This window comes from Apis mellifera, linkage group LG16, assembly GCF_003254395.2.
Source record: "Apis mellifera strain DH4 linkage group LG16, Amel_HAv3.1, whole genome shotgun sequence".
Taxonomy (NCBI): Eukaryota; Metazoa; Arthropoda; class Insecta; order Hymenoptera; family Apidae; genus Apis; species Apis mellifera.
The window spans coordinates 4,178,407-4,198,504 of record NC_037653.1 but is presented as its reverse complement, the minus strand read 5'-3'; the positions used below and the strand labels follow the sequence as shown (position 1 = coordinate 4,198,504).

General features: G+C 41.3%; 1 protein-coding gene across 2 annotated transcripts in view; it reads right to left on the bottom strand.

Moving 5' to 3' along the window:
• LOC551506 (sex combs reduced) overlaps positions 1 to 18,211 on the bottom strand; it is a 34,630-nt gene extending 16,419 nt beyond the window's left edge. The window contains exons 1-2 of one of the 2 annotated variants that reach the window (XM_623900.5): positions 17,431 to 18,211; positions 15,226 to 16,388 (exon numbers count right to left, since the gene is read on the bottom strand). In XM_623900.5, coding sequence (XP_623903.2) covers positions 15,226 to 16,063 — 838 coding nt within the window. In that variant the 5' untranslated portion in view covers positions 16,064 to 16,388; positions 17,431 to 18,211. Of the gene's footprint in view, positions 1 to 15,225 lie in introns of both variants that reach the window. The other variant, XM_026445717.1, reaches the window with a different exon arrangement.
• Between the last annotated feature and the right edge of the window lie 1,887 nt (positions 18,212 to 20,098).

Below are 20,098 nucleotides of genomic sequence, written 5' to 3'. Positions count from 1 at the left end.
TTTCGTTGCGGCCAGACGCCGCGCTCGCTTCGGAGCCAAATCGTTTTATTTCAGATTTAAGCTTCGGATTACGGAGACAATTCCAGAAAATCTGTGCTAATAAGTGGATTTTAAAATTATATCCGAGTCTTTCGTATTTCTTTTACATTTAAATTTCGTATTATCGAGAGATTTAGAGGATAATAGACAAATGAGATCCTTCTCTTAATTAATTAAAGAAGAGACAAGAAAAGTAATTATATTTCGATCGTGGATAGGATTAATCTCGCAGTGAAATTCACTGGGGTCCTTTGAGAGCATCGAGGCGCCATCTGCTTCTTATTTTCGATTCAGGGCGCACGCGTCGCGGATAGATAATCATCGGGAACGCATCTCTCTTTCAGTACAGGCTACCGTCCTCTATGAATCATGCAGCGCACCGATGTGTTTCGGGTCAGCTTGTTCCTCTTAGGAGGCTGTCGGTTTTGATCGGCCATGGCGTTCCTCCTGGTTACCCTAGTCGGGATGGTGGCCGTGCCTTCGTGGTCGGGTGTACGTAAGCCTCGCGCGAGCATTTATTTATGGTCCCGGATCGCTGGGGTGTACGTGGAACCGCCTCTAACACAACCATAATGCCCTCTTCTCGGCGAGCGTCGCCTATCGAATCAAACCGTCGTCCCCCCCCTCGCCCCGTTTCGATACGTTTTACACGATTCTCGCTCGATTTTATAATTGTTTTAATCGAATAGTTAAAGATCTAGGGATTTGTTCTAGGAATTTTGTCGGGGAAAATTTCCAGCGAACTTCTCTAGGGAATAAAATATTAGCTCGATTTAGATCTTTGAAATAATGAAACTAGAGATTTCGTTCCAGGGAAAATTAAAATTATATAATTCGATCGTTAAATGGAAGAAAATTTTTAAAAATATTTATATAAATTATCGATAGTTTTCCGATGGAACGAGTGACGTTTCGAAATCTTATCCAAACGGGTAAGAATTCACAGTGACGCGTAAACCTCACGCAAGCATTTATTTATGGTCTCGGGTCATCGGGTGTGCGCGGGGGCCGCCTCTGCGCCGTACTTTAACAGAACATATATTTTACACGCGGAATAAAGCTGTTTCCCGCTCAATTCCGCCTTCCACTTTGATCCACGATGAAAGCGCTCCTCGTTAATTGACCATGCGATAATTGGCCAACGCCAAGGCATTATCTCGCTGCGTTATTCGCTGCACTTTGTATCCGCCAATCTTCACGTAGAGTCAACTCACTTTCAAACTGATAATTTGAAATCTCTTCATTGAAAAACCGTTCATTTATTTCTTTCCTTTTTTAATTTAATCCTATTATTTTATTCTTAGAAAAAAAAAAAAGAATTACAACAATTTCCAATTCCATCGATAACAAACATCCTCATGAATAAAATATTCCAAATTGGATATAGCCCCTGTATACCCATTAAGCAAGGATTACAACGAGATCCAACCACAAGCCACTCCCGACTTAATCACTCCACCCCTCTGAAAATCATAAATCTCTCTCTCTCTCTCTCTTCCCGCGGACATGAATACAGAAGAAACCATGCTAAATTTTTTTTCTTTCTTTTTTTCGCGGTTAACGGCAATATGGCCGACGTTCACCGCGGTGAAATGACCGGTACTGAAGCGCCTACTTTTCTCCGACCGTTCCCTCCGTTCCATCGGGGCCGGTCGATCCGAAAATAGTTCGCTAGGGGTGTAAAAAGGGGACGGCGTTGCAAGTTGAGCGTGATTCCTCCGCCCGGGAGGAGATTGAAATACACGTCCTATACAGGATAATTATGCGGATTGAATGCGCGAATAATATATTTTTTTTTCCCAGGCATATAAATCGAGTTGTGTATCGAGGGTAATTGGTCGTGAATGGTTGTAAGAACAGGGATGCGCCGTGTAATGCGCCGTGTCATCAGGCGCTAATAAATAGCTAATAATTCGCTTCTTCGCAATTTTCAACGTACGATTATTATTATCCAGCGGAAGGAACGATCGTTGCGCCATTTTTCGAAGGGAAACTTGGGATTGGCTTGCTCGTTTCGATCTTCGCGTTGCGCGTCCCTTCGATCGAAAGGGTTCGGAAAGGTGTTGCGTTGAACACTGCCCCGCCACTCCTCCACGAACGTAACCGTGACCAATACAGCGCAGCTGATGCTTTTTATCGCGTGTCAAAGTGCGTGTCTCTACGTTATGTTTTTACTCCGCGTTGAAACTACCTACGATGGCTTGGCCAACGCGACTGGACGTCCAATTAAATTCCAATTTCCTCGGCGGAAAGGAGACGGTCAATTTTGACCATTTTTACCATCAGGGAGAGAAGATTATTCGTGATATGATTCAATGTTAAGGGGGAAATTTATTTTCATGGAAAAAATATATAATGCATTTTTCGTATGTTTAGGCGTTGATTAGTCGAGCAAAAAATTTGTGAGAAATTAAAGAGAAGAGATGATGCTTTCAATAATATTTTATTCTTATGAAAATTTCAAATCTTAAAATAAATTTTCCTTACGATAATTATAATTTGGAACGAAAATTGATTTAAAATAAAATTGAATCGGATGAGAAATTAAAAAGAAGAGATAGTGCTTTTAATAATACTTTATTCTTATGAAAATTTCAAATCTTAAAATAGACGAATTTTCGTTACGATAATTATAATTTGGAACGAAAATTGATTTAAAATAAAATTGAATAAAAAAGATATAAAAATTGAATAAAATAGATGAATTTTTCTTACGATAATTATAATTTGGAAAATTAATTTAAAATAAAATTGAATCGGATAAGAAATTAAAAAGAAGAAATAATGCTTTATTCTTATGAAAATTTCAAATCTCAAAATAGACGAATTTTCCTTACGATAATTATAATTTTTGGAACGAAAATTGATTTAAAATAAAATTGAATCGGATAAAAAATTAAAAACAATGCTTTATTCTTATGAAAATTTCAAATCTCAAAATAGACGAATTTTCCTTACGATAATTATAATATAATTATAACATATTTAAATTATATAATTATAATTTTAATATATTTATAATTTGGAACGAAAATTGATTTAAAATAAAATTGAATCGGATGAAAAATTAAAAACAATACTTTCTTCTTATGAAAATTTCAAATCTCAAAATAAAATTTTCCTTATGATAATTATAATTTTTGGAAAATTGATTTAAAATAAAATTGAATCTGATGAGAAATTAAAAAGAAGAGATGATGCTTTATTCTTTTTCAAAATTTCAAATCTCAAAATACACGAATTTTCCTTACGATAATTATAATTTGGAACGAAAATTGATTTAAAATAAAATTGAATCGGATGAGAAATTAAAAAGATGATGCTTTCAATAATACTTTCTTCTTATGAAAATTTCAAATTTTAAAATAGACAAATTTTTTTTACGATAATTATAATTTTTGGAACGAAAATTGATTTAAAATAAAATTGAATCGGATGAGAAATTAAAAACAAGAGATGATGTTTTATTCTTATAAAAATTTCAAATCTCAAAATAGACGAATTTTCCTTACGATAATTATAATTTGGAACGAAAATTGATTTAAAATAAAATTGAATCGGATGAAAAATTAAAAACAATGCTTTATTCTTATGAAAATTTCAAATCTCAAAATAGATATAATTATAATATAATTATAATATAATATAAAATAGATATAATTATAATATAATTATAATATATTTAAATTATATAATTATAATTTTAATATATTTATAATTTGGAACGAAAATTGATTTAAAATAAAATTGAATTGGATGAAAAATTAAAAACAATGCTTTATTCTTATAAAAATTTCAAATCTCAAAATAGACGAATTTTCCTTACCATAATTATAATTTAGAACTAAAATTGATTTAAAATAAAATTGAATAAAAAAGATATAAAAATTGAATAAAATAGACGAATTTTCCTTACGATAATTATTTACGATAATTATTATGATAATTATAATTTGGAACGAAAATTGATTTAAAATAAAATTGAATCGGATGAGAAATTAAAAAGAAGAAATAATGCTTTATTCTTATGAAAATTTCAAATTTCAAAATAGACGAATTTTCCTTACGATAATTATAATATAATTATAATATATTTAAATTATATAATTATAATTTTAATATATTTATAATTTGGAACGAAAATTGATTTAAAATAAAATTTACAGAGAATCCGATCATAAAAAAAAAGAAGAATTTGAGAAACGAATAGTTGTTTAATTGTATCAATACTAAATGTCGATCAGACGATGAAGAAGGAAGAAATCACGGTAAGAAGAGATAAATGAAACGAACGAAATGGATAATTGGATTTGCGACGCGGCCATTCAGCGTACGCTAATATAGATAAAATGAAATAAAACGAGGAATCGTGCCAGGTGGAGTCGTAAACGAGGAACGTTACCACCGTTGCTGCCGGTGGACGGCAGCTCGATTGGCCTCGTGTCGCATCGAGCCACAACGGACGCCATTCGAGAGGAGGCTATAAATTTTCTGGGGAGCGAAACACGAGCTTTTTTTCTCTCTCTCTCTCTTTTTCTTTTTCACAATCGCCGTCCCGTCATCCGCCGTCGGATGGATCCGTCTCGTATCCCCCGCCGAATCTTTTTGCCGTTCCCGTTTTTAAATCGGGCTAGTAAACGGGCTAGTGGACAATTTGTCGGAATAACAAGCCTTTCGCTTTCGTGATTTATAATAATCCACGGCTCGAATTTTAATTTCCAGCTTTAAAAGATGTTGATTCGAAAATTATTTATACCGTTTCGCTTGGTTGGGAAGACAGGCACTTGAGAAAACAAGAAAATAATTAATAAAAATTATTGCGAAGTCTGAATAATCCAAGATTGGAAATTTTCGGAAAATTAATTCACTTTAATATCGATAATAATTTGAGTTAAAAGTAACTGAACAAACTCGAGTTGATTAAAACTTGCTAGTCGATCCCATTTTTCAACCTAACCTCCAATCCCGTTACAATTCCTATTATCATTATCCTGTTTCGAACTTTGATAAATTCTCGAAGAAATAAAGATTCTTATTTATTATTATTAACAAATTTTTCACCGGATTGAACCACTGTACACAACACAACTATTAAACACAAATCCCGTGCTGGAAAAAAAGAAGAATTATTCTCCTGCGCTCCATCTTCAGTCGTAGTAAAAGGAATCGTCACGAGGGATCGTTCGTGTTTCGGAGGTGTCTGGTTTTGTCGCGGGAAAGCCAACGACGTGTAAGAGCGTGTAAACGTGGTCGGCAGGCAGGCCGAGCGAGCGAGCGAGAGAGAGCGAGAGAGAACGAGAGAGAGAGAGAGAGAGAGAGAAGGGGAGGGAGGGGAGCATTCAGAGGCGGCTCGTAAATTTTCAGGAGCGGGAATCCTGGCTCGGGGGAGGGGTTTGGCCGAAAGAGAGCGAGTGCAGGGGCATAAGGATCAAGGATCTCCCGTGGCGAGAGCGGTGGGCCACGCGGAGCAACAGGCGGCCCACTTCGCTCCCGGCACACATCCATTACCCCATCGGCTCATCCCCGCACGCTCTAGCTGCTTGCAATGAAAATTTATGCCCTAATAAGTGATTTGTACTCCGAACCCGAGTCGGCCAAATTGCCCGCCCTTCCCCCTCCCACCCGCCCGCCCGCAGCCGCGAGCCGCAGCGCGTGCTGCGGCCATTATTATAACTACGGCTCAGCATTTTTTTAAAGATGGCCACTTGTCAACCACCTCGCTCCAACTCTTTTCTTTTTTCCTTTTGTTTTTTTGACGATTGATCGATTCGACTCTTGGAGAGTTTCTTCCGTTTTCACTTTCCCTGACGGAGGCGGTGAGATTTTTGTGCAATAACATCTTCCCATCGAAAATTCCCTTGGTACGTTAAATAATTGTTAACGAATTTTTTTTAAAGATGGCTACTTGTCAATCTTTTCCAGTATAGCTTTCTTTTCGAGGAATTGGGAATCTTTTTTCACGGATTGATATTCCTGGCGAATCTCTACGTTTAAAAAGTTAAATTAGTTATAGTTATTCTAAATTGTTCACATCCGAATTCTAATGATATTGTATTACAGAATATATTTGTTGAAAATTCTGATCGAAATTGATTTCTAAGTAGCAAATCTTCTCTATCGTTTCTTTCGAGGAATTTTTTTTTTTTAATGATTTTGCAATTAATATTCGCCCTTGACGAGTTCCCCGTTTCCACTTTCGTGGAATTATTAAATATAATAACGCGATATTACGGATCATAATATATTCGTTGAAAATCCTGATCTCAACGTAACAAATTCCCATAAATTAAGCATTGTTTTCACGAAGTTCGACGTGTGAAGGAAACATTTTTAAAATTGGCTGCTTCTCTACTCTTTCCTTTCCTTTTTTTTTCTTTCTTTCATGACGAAGATTGCAATTAATACTACACGCTCTCGTCCAATTTCTCGTTTTCATTCTCGTTTTCATTCTCGGTTCTTGCTAGTATATAATATCTCCTCGTTGAAAATTTCACAAATTCCCATCACGTTAGATCGAAATCATTGTCGTAACGCGTTCGACGTGTGAAGGAAAAATGACAGCGTGCAAACGTTTTAACGCGGAACTGGCTGGCGAAGGGAGAGCAGGAGGGGAAGAGAAGGGAGAGGGGTATATATTGCTCATGCGCGTTGATTGATTAATGCATACTAATGAAAAGAATTTTTGTTGTTGCTTAAAAATGAAATACCGAGAAAACCAGTCTTTCCAATCCTTCCAGCCGTGTTAGTTTCGCCTGTTAGCCACGGTTATAATCGTTGATGCGCGCATACGTGCCTTCGTGGATTCTTCGAACGCGGAACAGCATATCCTTCTCTCTCTCTTTCTTTATGTCTTTCTCTTTCTCTCTCCCTCTGATGGCTCGTTAATTCGTTATTAAAGAGGCGAGTTCGAAAAGCGATCGATTTAATTCGAGGTTCGAAAAGAGATATCGGGATGGATGAATTGTTGTTATTACAACGAGAGAGCAGGTAGGCATGATGATGATAATGATGATGATGATGATGATGATGATTTTGCCAACGATGATGTCGATGCTCCGTTATTATTATATAGCAGAGATACGTCAAGTAGGTTGTTGTTTTTTTTTTTTTTTTTTAAATTTTAGTGTACGCTCGACGAAGAAGAAGGAAAAATTTCGATGATACGAATTGAAGAGGGAGGGAGGGGGGAAGAGTTTTTGAAACGATATTATTAAAAGAAATTTCCTTCGAGAGCAGGGAAATTCTGCTGGAATAATCTAAATGTAATGTAAATACAAATTACACTTCGATTTAATTGTTCAAAATAATAAACGATAGAATATAGACGTTACCATCACAACAAAATAAGCGACTTATTTTTAACTCGATTTGAAGTTGGTTATTTTTAATCTAGAGGTAAAGAAAGAATCGTTGAAACGAGACTGTGGGTTTAAGCGAAAGTATAATGGTTAAAGTCACTTTGACTTCGAGTTATATGTACAAAATTTATCTCGATGTAAACAACTAATTAACCTTTTTTCTTCGCGTCTTTCCTCGAACAGAAACAAAATATCTCCACTCCGCTGTTGCCTTTAAGTGTAATAGCTACTTGGAAATCGTAATCTTAATCGTAATCGTTTCTCTGGAAACGAGATAATTCCCTCACCTGCTCCTCGTATGAAAAAGGATATATATATATGTATATATACACACACATACACACATGATTCAACAACAAATCGAAAGTTGGACAAGGAGTTTAACTCATTTCGATCGCTACCACCTTGACCCAAACACGGCCAGACCCGATCGAATCGCGAACGCTATTTATTGCAACATCGACCAAACAAATATACTTCCCCCCTCCGTTATAACAGCTCCTCGTATTATCCGTCTCTCTCAACAAGTTCCACTCTCATTAGACCTAATAATCGGTCAACGAAATTGCAAGAATCTTTTAATATAATATAAAGTTTGTGGATAAAAAATACGAATAAATATGCGGGAATGAATTCAACGATGTATGCAAACACATTTTCTATTAATAGTAACGATGGATTCCGTTTTGCATCTTCATTATTATTTCCATCATTTGCAATCTATGGAGAATTATTATCCGTGATGATAATCGATCGATGATTTCGAAAAATTTTCAATATATTCGCGTGGAAGAGCGAAATTGGAAAACTTCATATTTCTTCTATTATTATTATTATTAATCGAGGAAAAAGGGGAGAAAGTCGCGGAATTTTAAAAAAGCAGTCGCAACTTTCAATGAAAGTTGCCAAGGATTTTCCTCGAATCCGTGTTTTCCTTGGATACTTCTCCTTCATAGTTAATCGATTCATTCCTCCACGTGTTGGACACGTGGGTTGTCATAAAAAAAAAAAAAGTGCGGGGAACGAACGTCACGAGTCGCTAAATGCCGCCACTGTCCCGTTACGGGATGCCAGATGCGCGAAAACGAAAGCCCCATTCACAAATTTATTATCCCTTCGATATCGATATTCGCGTGATAAATTTTCCCCGCGTCGTTCATTCAACACACGAAAAAAAACGTTGTAACTTTTTCTTCTTCTTGTTCGCGTAAGCAATGATTGCTCGTCGATATAAATATTTTCCCATTTTTCTGCCGCGCCTTAAAATAAAATAAAATAAAAAGTTGAAAGAAAATATGTCTTTTTCCCGAACAACGAAATTACAAATTTATTATACGTTTCACAAGTTAAAAGAGTGGATCTTGTTGGTAAATATATATATATATATATATGTATATACGATAATAATAAACCGATTGCCTCGAACATCGGCATTATTCGTGCGCGAGCAAACGAATGCGCGATTACCGTCGCTTCGTCCGGAGGAGGAGGAGGGGGGAGGATCGTCGCCGTGTGCTTATTTATGAGAGAAACGGGTCGGCCTGTAATTACGGCCGAGCCACCACCAACCACCTTCCGGCAACGTGCAACGCGTTGCCGAATCGTTGACCTCGGAGGGAAATATATAATTGCGCGATCGTTCGATAACTGGTCGCGCGAGATCTCGTTTACCGGCACGCTTAAATTGGCTGGATCGAAGGAAGGAGAGCGAGCGGCCGAAATGCTTAAATTGGGCCGAGTTTCGACTCGATCGAGCGGATCGAAACTTGCGCGTGTTTACATTACGATCAATTTTTCGACCGGGCTATAAAACACGCACGCAAATTTATGTAGATTAAATTTTTAAGCGCATACGAATTTCGAAACTTCGACTTGTCCATGATAATAAACTTGAAATTATATACGTAAACCGAATTTTTAATCGTCGTTTAATACATGGGAGATAATTAATGCGATGATTTTAAGAAAATTGTAAAAGATTCTTCAAATAGCAAACGAAGATTTCGATCTAGCTGCGTGCTCGGTGGACGTTAAGCTTTCTCAAGTCATCGAAGACTTGGAGCGATGAGTCTCGCGCTAATTCCCTTCGATTCTTTTCTTCCTTTTAGAAGAGACTAGAACCCGATCGGGTCAAATTCGTGAGAAATTGGAAAAGTTAGATCCCTACGTTATCTAACGATCTTTCATTCTTTTTCCTTTCGAATATCTGCGATTATTAATCTCGCGTGAAAAAAAAATTTATTCTTGGCTTCTCGACGAGACTCGTTGCGAGTCTTTTTTCTTTTTTTTTTTTCTTCTTAAAAATAATAACATCCACGAATACATGTTGGTAATTTTTACGTGCAAATTCCGATCGCGATATCGAGGATCTCGTATTATGTACGAGATAATTACGAGCGCGATATAATTCGAGGAAGGAGAACTTTAATTGCGTGCATCCATTTTCTTGGAATAATTATGCCTCTCGATTTTTTTCGATTCTATATATTTTTTTTTTCTTTTTTTCTACACTGTTTACCCGATAAAAAAAAAAAAAAGAAAATATACAATTCTGGAATATAACCATATTCTGGGGTATATTTATCGAACGATGTCATCTCGGCCTCGAAGGAAAAGGGGGGAAATAAAAAAAAGTTTGATCGAGTAAATTACCCTTCCCCTATATGGACTCGTGTTTACTCACATAGCGTACGTAATCCCTTCGTTAAATCGGAATTTCATTAAGAGGTAATGCAAAAGCGTAATCTTCTTCAAAAGTTTTGCCACATCAAATTCGACAAACGAAACGAAATAATTTCTCTTCTCAATGTGAGATATAGAACGATACGCATAAATAATAACCGTAATCTACCGATAATCGTTCCGAATCTGAATACAATTCGAATTCAATTTTTTTTTTTTCCAACTAATCCCGCTCTGTCAAATGCAATTTCCACGTCGTAACTCTGGTCCGTAATCTTTAAATTAAAATTTCGTCAAACTCAATTTTGATCAAAAAACGAGATTGGCAATCAAATCCAAACACATTGTTTCCACACTGTTTTATTACAACTCATTAATTCCTTCGAATTCTTTCGAAGAAAATGTTGGAAAACGTTCGGTTTGCGTTTCTTCGAGTCGGATCCCAAAGCGTGCGTCGCGACGCTTCGAGTATTTCTACGTGTCGAAACCCTGACGAATCAATTATTATCCGACACGCGGATGATGCCGCATCTCGAAAATAGCGTTCTTTCGAAACGAAGCTTCGATTCCAATTTTTTTTTTTTGAAGAGAGAAATATTTAAATGCACGATTATTTTTGGAAAAAGAACAAATCTCTTTGCAACGATTCGCAACCACGTTCGATTAATTAAATTAAATTTATATACTATTGATTATTCTCGAGATGAATATCGTCGATGCAGTAAGTGTTCTAGCACAGCGACGGAAGCACGAACTGGTACTCTGAATCTTTCTTACTGGTTTGAAGATTTTTAATCTTATCTTACAAATTTCTTTTTGTTATTTGATATATTTATTTCTTTTAATACAAACAGAATCTTTAATCCTTTAATGGTAATAATTAATAGGAATAGATTGTGAACAAAAACAATTCTGAATAAATTTCTGGTTCCTTTCTTTTTTAAATTTTGTTTTTGATTCATCAAATCTGGATTGAAATTATAAATACAATTTCTAATATTATATAATTTATTCAAAAAATGAAAATAATTCAGAATAAATTTCTCATTCCACTAGAATCCTATTTTTAATTTATCTGGAAAATTTATTCAAAAATGAAAATATTCACGATAAATTTTTCTTTTTTGAAATTTTGTTTTTGATTCATCAACTTCGGATTCATTAATTCAATTTTTAGTTCATTCAAAAATATCCGCAATATCTGAATAAATTTCTCATTCCTTTAGAATTCTATTTTTCATTAATTATCAACTCTGGAAAGTTTACTTGAAAAAAATAAATTCCACTAGAATCCTATTTTTAATTTATCAACTCTAGAAAATTTACTCAAAAATGAAAATATCCAATAAATTTTTGCTTTTGAAATTTTGTTTTTGATTCATCAACTTCGGATTCATTAATTCAATTTTTAGTTCATTCAAAAATATCCGCAATATCTGAATAAATTTCTCATTCCTTTAGAATTCTATTTTTCATTAATTAACTAAATTCAACTCTGACAAAGTTCACTTGAAAAACGAAAATATCCACGATAAGTAAATTTCTCCGCTTTAGAAATTCTATTCCCGATTCATAAAATTCATAAAATTGCAAACACAATTTCCAATTCGTCTCGAGTGCGCTCTCAGGTATCAAATCGGGTTATTGTTAGACGCGTCCCTCGACGGAGCGGGCGAGTAAAAGTAAAAATCCTTTGTGCGAATTTTAATAGTCTACACCAACAGAGTTGCGAGGTTGGAAGGCCTTGCCGCCGACTTACAACGAGCCCTTTGCTTCGAGGATCGTTTACGGGAGACACGGGCGGGCCGATGCTCGCCCAGCATAATTATCTCGGGTACAATTCACCCTTTGACGAGAAGGACTTTTAGTGATTTACGATCCCTCCCCCCTCCTCCCTTATTCGCGACACGCGGTTATCAGCGCTTGCATTTACCGATGCTCTCTCCTCGCCCCCCCCACTCTCTCGAGTTAAGCGAGCAATTAAGCCTGGCAAGCTTCGAGGATTGGACGTGGAAAAGATTCGCCGTTTTCAACGGTGAAGAGACGCCTGTTGTGACGCTCGAACGAGCGCCGCTTCTAAATTTGCTCCTCTACTCTCTCTTTCTCTCTCTTTGGGATATTAATCTGATCAATTCGAGCGTACACACTTTCCACATACGTGTTTTTAATAACGCGCGATCAAAGTCGATTTTGGCCGATTCGAGTAATAATTCGGGTTAATCCATTCGTTAAAAACGCTTATTATTGATCGATAAGTATAAGTATTTTCATATTACTCGCGATTATTATGGTTTGAACGATGACTATTAAAAAAAAAAGAAATAAAATTTGCGTTGATTTTAAAACCGTAGAAATTTCGAAAAAATCCTGCAAAAAATAAATTCCAATGGTGGGGTTCCCACTCTTTCGGGAAAAGAAAGAAGCACTTGTTTACGACTTCCAACTATTAAATTTCCTTCCTCCGATCTTCATCGATAATCGTTACTCGAGCAGGCACGAATTTTCGAAAAAATTTTCTCCCGTGAACTCGAAGCTGGGGAGAGGGAGAGAGGCGGAGGAGGCGTGAGCGGACGGAGAGGAAGTCTCGAGGCGGTGGAAACGAGCTCTTTGGTTTTCGTTTATCCCCGTTTGGGAGGTCCGTCGAATGGGTCCCTTCGGCCTTCGTTCGTGAGAGGCCAGACGCTCGAGAGGGTCGAGGAGACGGCCGAACCGAGAGAAAGAAAGAGAGAGATAGAGAGGGATGGAGCGAAGAAGGAGCGAGGGGGGAAAGGAGGCCCCCTTCCCTCCCCGCTCCTCACAATGCAGCCTGATTTATGGGCCGGGCGCGCATACGTAGAGTTACACACGATATCATAATACCATTAATTCTTCGTCAAATTCCCCGCTGACTGAATCATACTGGCCGCGCAGTAAATCACCACGGTGCGACTAATGTGAACGCGACCGACCGACCACCGCTCCCTCGCTGTCTTATCTCCTGTGAACCGCGCACGGGGGCAGGTGGATCCTCCTCCTCCTTTTCCTCCACCGTTCCTCTTGGACCGCGGTTAAAGAATCACTCTTCACTAATTTCACTCGCGTTTTTCCCTTCTGTACGTCTCACGTTTTCCCTCCATACCGAGCGCTGAGCGGACACTAAAACTTTTGTTGTTGGTATTCGTGGTAATACGAGGAGAAAAATATATTGCACGCGAAATTGTGTAGAAACTGAGTGGAAGAGGGAGTGGGGAAGGAGGGGGGGCAGGTATGTCGCGATGCGAACATTTTTTGCTTCGGTTTCGAGGTTATCTTTATTTTCTTAACGTTCTTGGAACGTTGTGTTCCTTTTTTGCGCAAGATACTGACGTAGAAGGTCTATAAAACTTTGTTGTTCTGCTCTCCTATTGGAGGAGGTTTGAAGTTAGGCTTGTGTCTCTGTTTATGCTTCGTAACGTTCTCGTGTTTCGTCCTTTATGCAATCGCTCTTTGCGGTATTGGCGAAAACAGAGACGTGAACGAGTGGTAGAACGCGTGGGTATACACGTTGGATATAACGCGGATAGACTTTTTTAAAAACGGTTGAAATTAAAATTTCTTGTTTAATCTTTGCAAGAATTGAATCTCTCTCAACTCGAATAAAAGACATTTTTTTTTTAAAGATTGGAAAGAATTCTAGCTGATAGGTTATATAATTTAATTACGAAAATCGAAAGTGTTATTAATAATAATAATAATACGTTGAATGTGTTTAAGGATTATTAAATATGGCGAGTTTTTTTTAGCATTTCGTAATTTGGTTACAACTAGTTAGTTTCACCTCCTAAGAATCTTGCCTCCTCCGGCTGCGTGATTTATCCATTTCGTTTCGCGTTCATAATTTCTTGTCAGAAGAAAACGGGGAAACTTTTATATAGAATATCGAATTCTTAACCGGTTATCGAGAGATCCCGATTCTGGCGACAAAAAAATCCCAGCTAAACACAGAAATTTCGTCTTTCAACGACTCTTATCGGCTCTGTATCCCCCTTAATTATCCATCATCCATCATCCGTCTATCTCCTCAAAATCTTGAACGTTTATTCTATTCCAATCCCACTTTTGACTCCTGATTTTTTGAAAACGACAACAACTTCGACTCGAATTATCGTTTCTGCATTTCTTCAAGAAAAATGAAATTTAACTTCAATATTATCCTGGAGAATAATTGGAAAATTCTCTTCCATCTCTTCCATCCAATTTTCAATTATTCAAGATTTATAAATTGCTAATAGAAAATAGAAACGGAATAACTGCAACGTTATTTTTCTACTTTTGCGCGTATATCATCTACCACTCATATTGCTAATCATTACGCGTCATAAACATTTGTCCAACATTTGCGATTGGACTAATTTATATCTCGATGACGTGAACGATGAAAATACGAATTTAAAATCAACGGATTCAGTTATTCTCGAGAATTTTATTTTGTTCGTCAAATGTGATGTCTACTTTCTCCGGCTTTTCCAACGTAAAATTCGAGGACTCGATCTCCGCAAGTGGATGCTGCGAAAATCTTTCCAAGATTCGACGCAATAGGAAAATACGTCGATTTTGAAGCTAATTTCTGACTATTTGCAGGACGCGTCGAAGATCTCTTTTTATCCAAACAGGAATTTTTCAATATATGAACAAGAAAAGAGTCTAAGAAATTTATAATCGGTCGAAAATACATTTCAACCGTGATTTGAAGATAGAAATAATCGCGCAAGGCACCGGATTCCTGTTATGACACACTGGCACAAATTTTCCCGTCCACAAATCAACCGGCTTCCTACTTTTCAACGACGCTTTTCTCCAAACACCGTGCGATTACGAAATTGCGAAATTCGAACTTCCTTTATTTTTAAAGCACGCGTTTCAAACAAATCTCACCAATCTTTCCCTATATTCTTTCGATTGAAACAACGAGCATCCGAACGTGCTCCTCCCTTTCCTCTCGTGTTCCAAGAAACACGAGAATCTTTCGAAATTCGAACTTCCTTCCTCCCCTCCCCTCGCCGAGGAACACGTGCACGCCTCCCTTGGCGTTGGGGGTTGAAGAAAAGAAACAACAAAGAAGAAGAACTCGACCAAGAATTCGTGGAATCGGGACGAAAATTTTCGAAAGAAGAAGAGAAAAACTTACTCTGGCCGATGTGCACCCTCTTCATCCACGAGTAAATCTTGGGCGGCTCGTTCCCCGTTGGATTGTTCTTGTTGGACGAGTTGTTGCCCGTGCTCGAGGTGCTCGAGGTGGAGGAGGCGGGCGAGGAGGCGGACGAGGCCGTGGTCAGGGCGGAACTACCCTCCTGGGGCCTGGAGCTGCCGCTGGCGGGCGACGCGGCTGCGGCGGCGGCGGCCGAGGACCTCGAGGAGGCCCCTGGCGGCGAGGTGAGGCCCGCGGTTCCCACCGCTTTGCTGGTGCCGGCGGCGGCTGCGGCGACGAGCGGCGTGGGACTGTTCCTCGACGTGGACGTGGTCAGATCCTGGGGCGACGCGACGCCCGTCGAGCCCGTCGAGTCGGCGTACTTGCAGCTGGAGGCGGAGGGCGCGGACGGGGCACCGGACTGCAGCAACGGCGCGGTCGGGTCCTGGTGGAGCTGTTGCTGTTGCTGCTGCTGCTGCTGCTGCGCTTGGGGATGGTGCTGTTGCTGGGGATGGTGCTGTTGCTGCTGGTGCAAACTGGCCGCTGTGAGCCGGGGCTGGGGCTGCAACTGCGTGTAGTCTATCATGCCCGTGGGGGCGGTGTGTTGCATGCCCGAGGCGGGGGTCGCGTACGGGTGCTGGGGATAGTGTTGCTGGGGCGAGTAGCACGGGGCCGGGTAGCTGGTCGTCGCAGCGTTCGGGTTGTAGTAATCGCCACCGGCGGGCGAGGCGGCCTGCAACGGCTCCCCGGGCGAGTTGGCCGTGGCCCGTGGCTGCTGCTGGGCCTGTTGGCCCGCGTAGCACGACGCCAGAGAGTTGACGAACTGATAGGAGCTCATGGTTCACCAGAAGGTGGAGAGAGGGAGGGAGGGAGGGAGGGAGAGACACAAACAAGGATTCTTCACAAAAAAAGATTCGAACAACACTTGGATCGTTTCCTTTTTTTTCCTTTCCTCTCCTTTCCTCGATTATTCTCGCCGCGCGCACGAAAACTCGCCGTTTCAAACGGACGATGCCGTCACCCGTGTGTCGCGACGAGGACAATTACGAACGTGGCCGAACATGTCACACAACTGAACTGAACTGTGTAGTAGGTAGCTTCTCTACCTTCTTGCGTTCACACTTGTGCTGGTCATAGGACGCGGTGTACGGAATACGCGAAACCTTTAAAAAGAAACGATATTCGATGAGGAAGGAAGGAGGGAAGGAAAGGAGGAAGGAAGGAAGGAGGGAAGGAAGGAAAGAAGGAAGGAAAGAAGGAAAGAAAGAGGGGAAAGAGAGAGAGAGAGAGAGCCGAGGCGACCTGTGCGTCGAGTTTTACGAGGGCCACGTGGGCCTGGGCTATAAAACTGTCTTCTCGCTTCTTTACGACCTCACGGCTCGCAATTACCTACAGAGAACTCGTCGAGGCAGCGTGCAGTAGCGCGTAACGGCCGGCTTATCGAGTCGCCCCATTGAAGACGAGACCCCCATGCACTTCTCTCTTATTCCCTCTTGTATTATCCTTCACTCGTGTGTCCCGACGTGTCTATCGTTTTATTATAATCCCTTCGAAAACAGATCGAGATCCGCGAGCGAAACCGAACTACTCTTCGATGAAAAAACTATTATCGTCGTCGTCGTTGTTGTTGTTGTTGCTCGCTTGCGAAAAATAATCGGTCTCTTCGTGCACAGGTATCACCTCCTCGCAATCAGGGGGGTGAAGAAGCTTTATTGCCGCGGCTCGTGTCCCTGTTGCGTGCGCGGAGGGTGGTTGGTATCGTACTGAAGGCCTCGCCACGATCCAACGGAGGCCCCAACGGTGTGTGTGCGGTAGCTTGTCACGTGCCCGCGCTCTCTGCGTGTCAGAGGAGCGCCTCGACCAATCCCCGTCGTTCGTCAAACCTTGATTGGCCTCTCCGCCGGCGTAGGATTCTTCAACCCCGTTCCTTACGTCTCCGACGGGTTTGTGTGGCGGTGCTGCCGGCGCTGGTGCCCGTGTGCCGCTGGCCGACGTGACAGGAGGCGACGAGAGGGGTGCGCGAGCGAGACACAGAGGGGTCACAGAGAGGGGATAGCACCGTCAGGGGGGCTAATGGAGAGATATTCGGGAGCCACGATGGTGGTGGTTGTGGTGGGGCGAGGATCTTTCTCTCTCTCTCTCCCTCTCCCCCTCCTCTCTCTCTGCTTCTCTCTTTTCCTTCAACCTTGTGGAACGCAACGTCACCAGAGAAACAGTCTTCCGTTTGCCGTCTCCTCTGCAAGGGGGCAACGCGCGCACGCGCCCCCTTCCGCCTCGTACACCCTCGTGAAAAGAAAGAAGAGAAAGAGGTGGTTCCCCGCTCGAAGCGATCGCTTTGCAACTTCCGCCGCGTCCTGTCTCTCCCGATTATTCTTCTCGTCTTACTTCCGATTTTATATTGTTGTTATTATTATTATTATTATTTCCGCGAGATGTTCGAGGATACAGGGAGGTGAAATCGTAGGGATAATGAGAGAGGGGGGATGAGAGAGAGCACTTCTGTTGTCGATCCACTTCCGGATAAGAGAAGGGGCGCGCATAAGTCAGGCCGGCCGGCCGCGGCTGACAGTTTTATGAGAGTTTGATAGTCTCCGCCGCGCTGTTCTTCGCAGACGGAGGAGACCCTCTCTCTCTCTCTCTTTCTCTCCCTTTCTCTCTCTCTCTCGCTGTCTATCCGTCCCCTCTGCGGCGAGAAAGAGAGAGGAAACACGCGCGCACTACGCACCGCACTCTTTATTGTCCCATAAATTCAAACCTGTTGCCGAACGACGAGAGGGACGGACCGAAGGTAGGAAGGAAAAGGAGCAGAAATGGAGAGACGGAAATAGAATAGTGGACGAAAGAGGAAGAGAGAGAAAGAGGAGAGAGAGAGAGAGAGGAGAACGTGCACGAGGTTAGGAATCCTCTCCCAATCGCGCGATCCGATTGACGCCCCCGTTATCGCACGTACGGCGAACCCGGACGCAACTCGTAACTCACTGAACCGACTCGCCGAGCCGGTCGAGAGGAGAGCCCGAGAAGTTGGCGGCCCGAGTCGCAAGCAGAAGCATGTGTGACGTAGTAGCCAGTTGGTCAAACTGGGGGGCACCGCGGGGTGGCGACGTGTCGGTGGGGTCCCGGAGCGAAGGGGACGGCCGAGGAGGCGGAGCTCTCTCTCCGCTTTGCTTCTCGCGGATAAACTCTGCTTCGTGCTTCGGAGTCCGCACGATTTTCCATCCGCGTATTTTCCGCGTTCCTTCGCGATCAAAATCCCAATATCCGAATCCTTCCTTTTCCGCTTCTTGCATTAGTTACTAGATCCTAAGATATATTTAAATAAATCTGTAAATAAATCTACCTATACCTACGGTCTATTATCTTTCAAATTCCATTTATTTTCCACGACTTGTATAGAAGGGTGCGTTAATGGAATATACTTTAAAACAAATTCATATTTTAACGATCTATCGTCAAGTAGGTAAGTGTAGAATGAAATATTATAGCCCCGAACCAGATAATATAACTGAACTACGTTACCGTCCAAATTATCCAACTGTTCGATTTATTTTCTGTACGCGGATATGAAAATTTATACGTAATATATACGTTTCACATTTTTTCGAATTCGATTTATTTTCCACGCTTAAACTATAAACGTTCTACGTGATTAGTTTTTAAAATCTCGTGTAGAAAGATCGTGTAACGTTCACGAATTTTCGTGAAACGTTTTGGAGGGAGAGAAAAGCGAGCGAAAAGCGCATAGTGTGTCGCTCGCTCGCCAGATGTGGCGAGTGCGCCCGTTCCTGTTGAATTGTCGCGCGCGACCGCCCCCGGCCGCCCCTCCCCTTCTTCCGCTTGCCCCCACCAGCTCGACCGCCCCACCACCGCCCACCGGTGCCAGCTATCTCTTCCACTTTAAGTTCTCTCGCGGTTGTGTTCGTGTACGCGGCCATCCCCACCACCTCAACGGTATTCGCCACTTCGGAGCCCGGTATTTGTCCTACACCTACCATCCTTCCTAGGCCTCTCTTTCCACGTCCCGGTGGCGTGCCCTGGACGAATGCGCGCGCGCGCGCACGCCGACCAACTCTTTCGAGCAGGAAGATAGAGAGAGAAGGGGGAAGGTTGACAAGTGATCGCGGATCAGACACGGTTCATCCTCGCCGCAAAACACCGCCGAGTCGGTGGAAACGCGATCATTGCAGAGACGGTTGCGGATTCGTCATCGCGATGCGGTTTTGTTCTTGCGCGCGCCAGATTTTTCGGGGGCCGTGCTTCCGTGATCTTTGAACGGAACTGTTGAAATTCGAATAATTACGATTCAATTTGTACGTCGAGAATAAAACGTTTTTGAAATTACAATTCTTCTTCTATGAATATCTATGAGAAATATTTATTTACACCCATCCTAGACGGATAAATTTCCCTTCGTTACTTTTACACTGGAAGGTAAGTATCAAAGAATTCTGATTAAATTTACATCGAAATATCCTAGAAAACGGATCGAGGGCAAAAAAATTACGATCCCTCTTCGTGGCAAGGATAAACACCCAAAAGAATCGCGTCGTTGATATACGACGATCCCCGCCAAAAAGACCGAGGCAGAGATAACGAAGTCATCACGTCAGGATGTCGATGTATCCCCGGACTGACGTAATGAAAGCCTTCCACAGGAGGGAGCCTCGGAGGGAGGAGAGGGGGATCGGTTTGGAAAGAAGTCGAGTTTTCGACCCGATCCACATTGCCTCGCGGCCGCGTGTCACTCTTTCGCCGCATTGCTCACTGTCTCTCTCCCGCTCGTCCTCTCTTGGACAGTCGGCCTCCCTCCCTCCCTGTCCCTCGACTCGCCCCATTAGAAATTCTAATAAAGCCGTCTCAGGTGTAAAAAACGTAT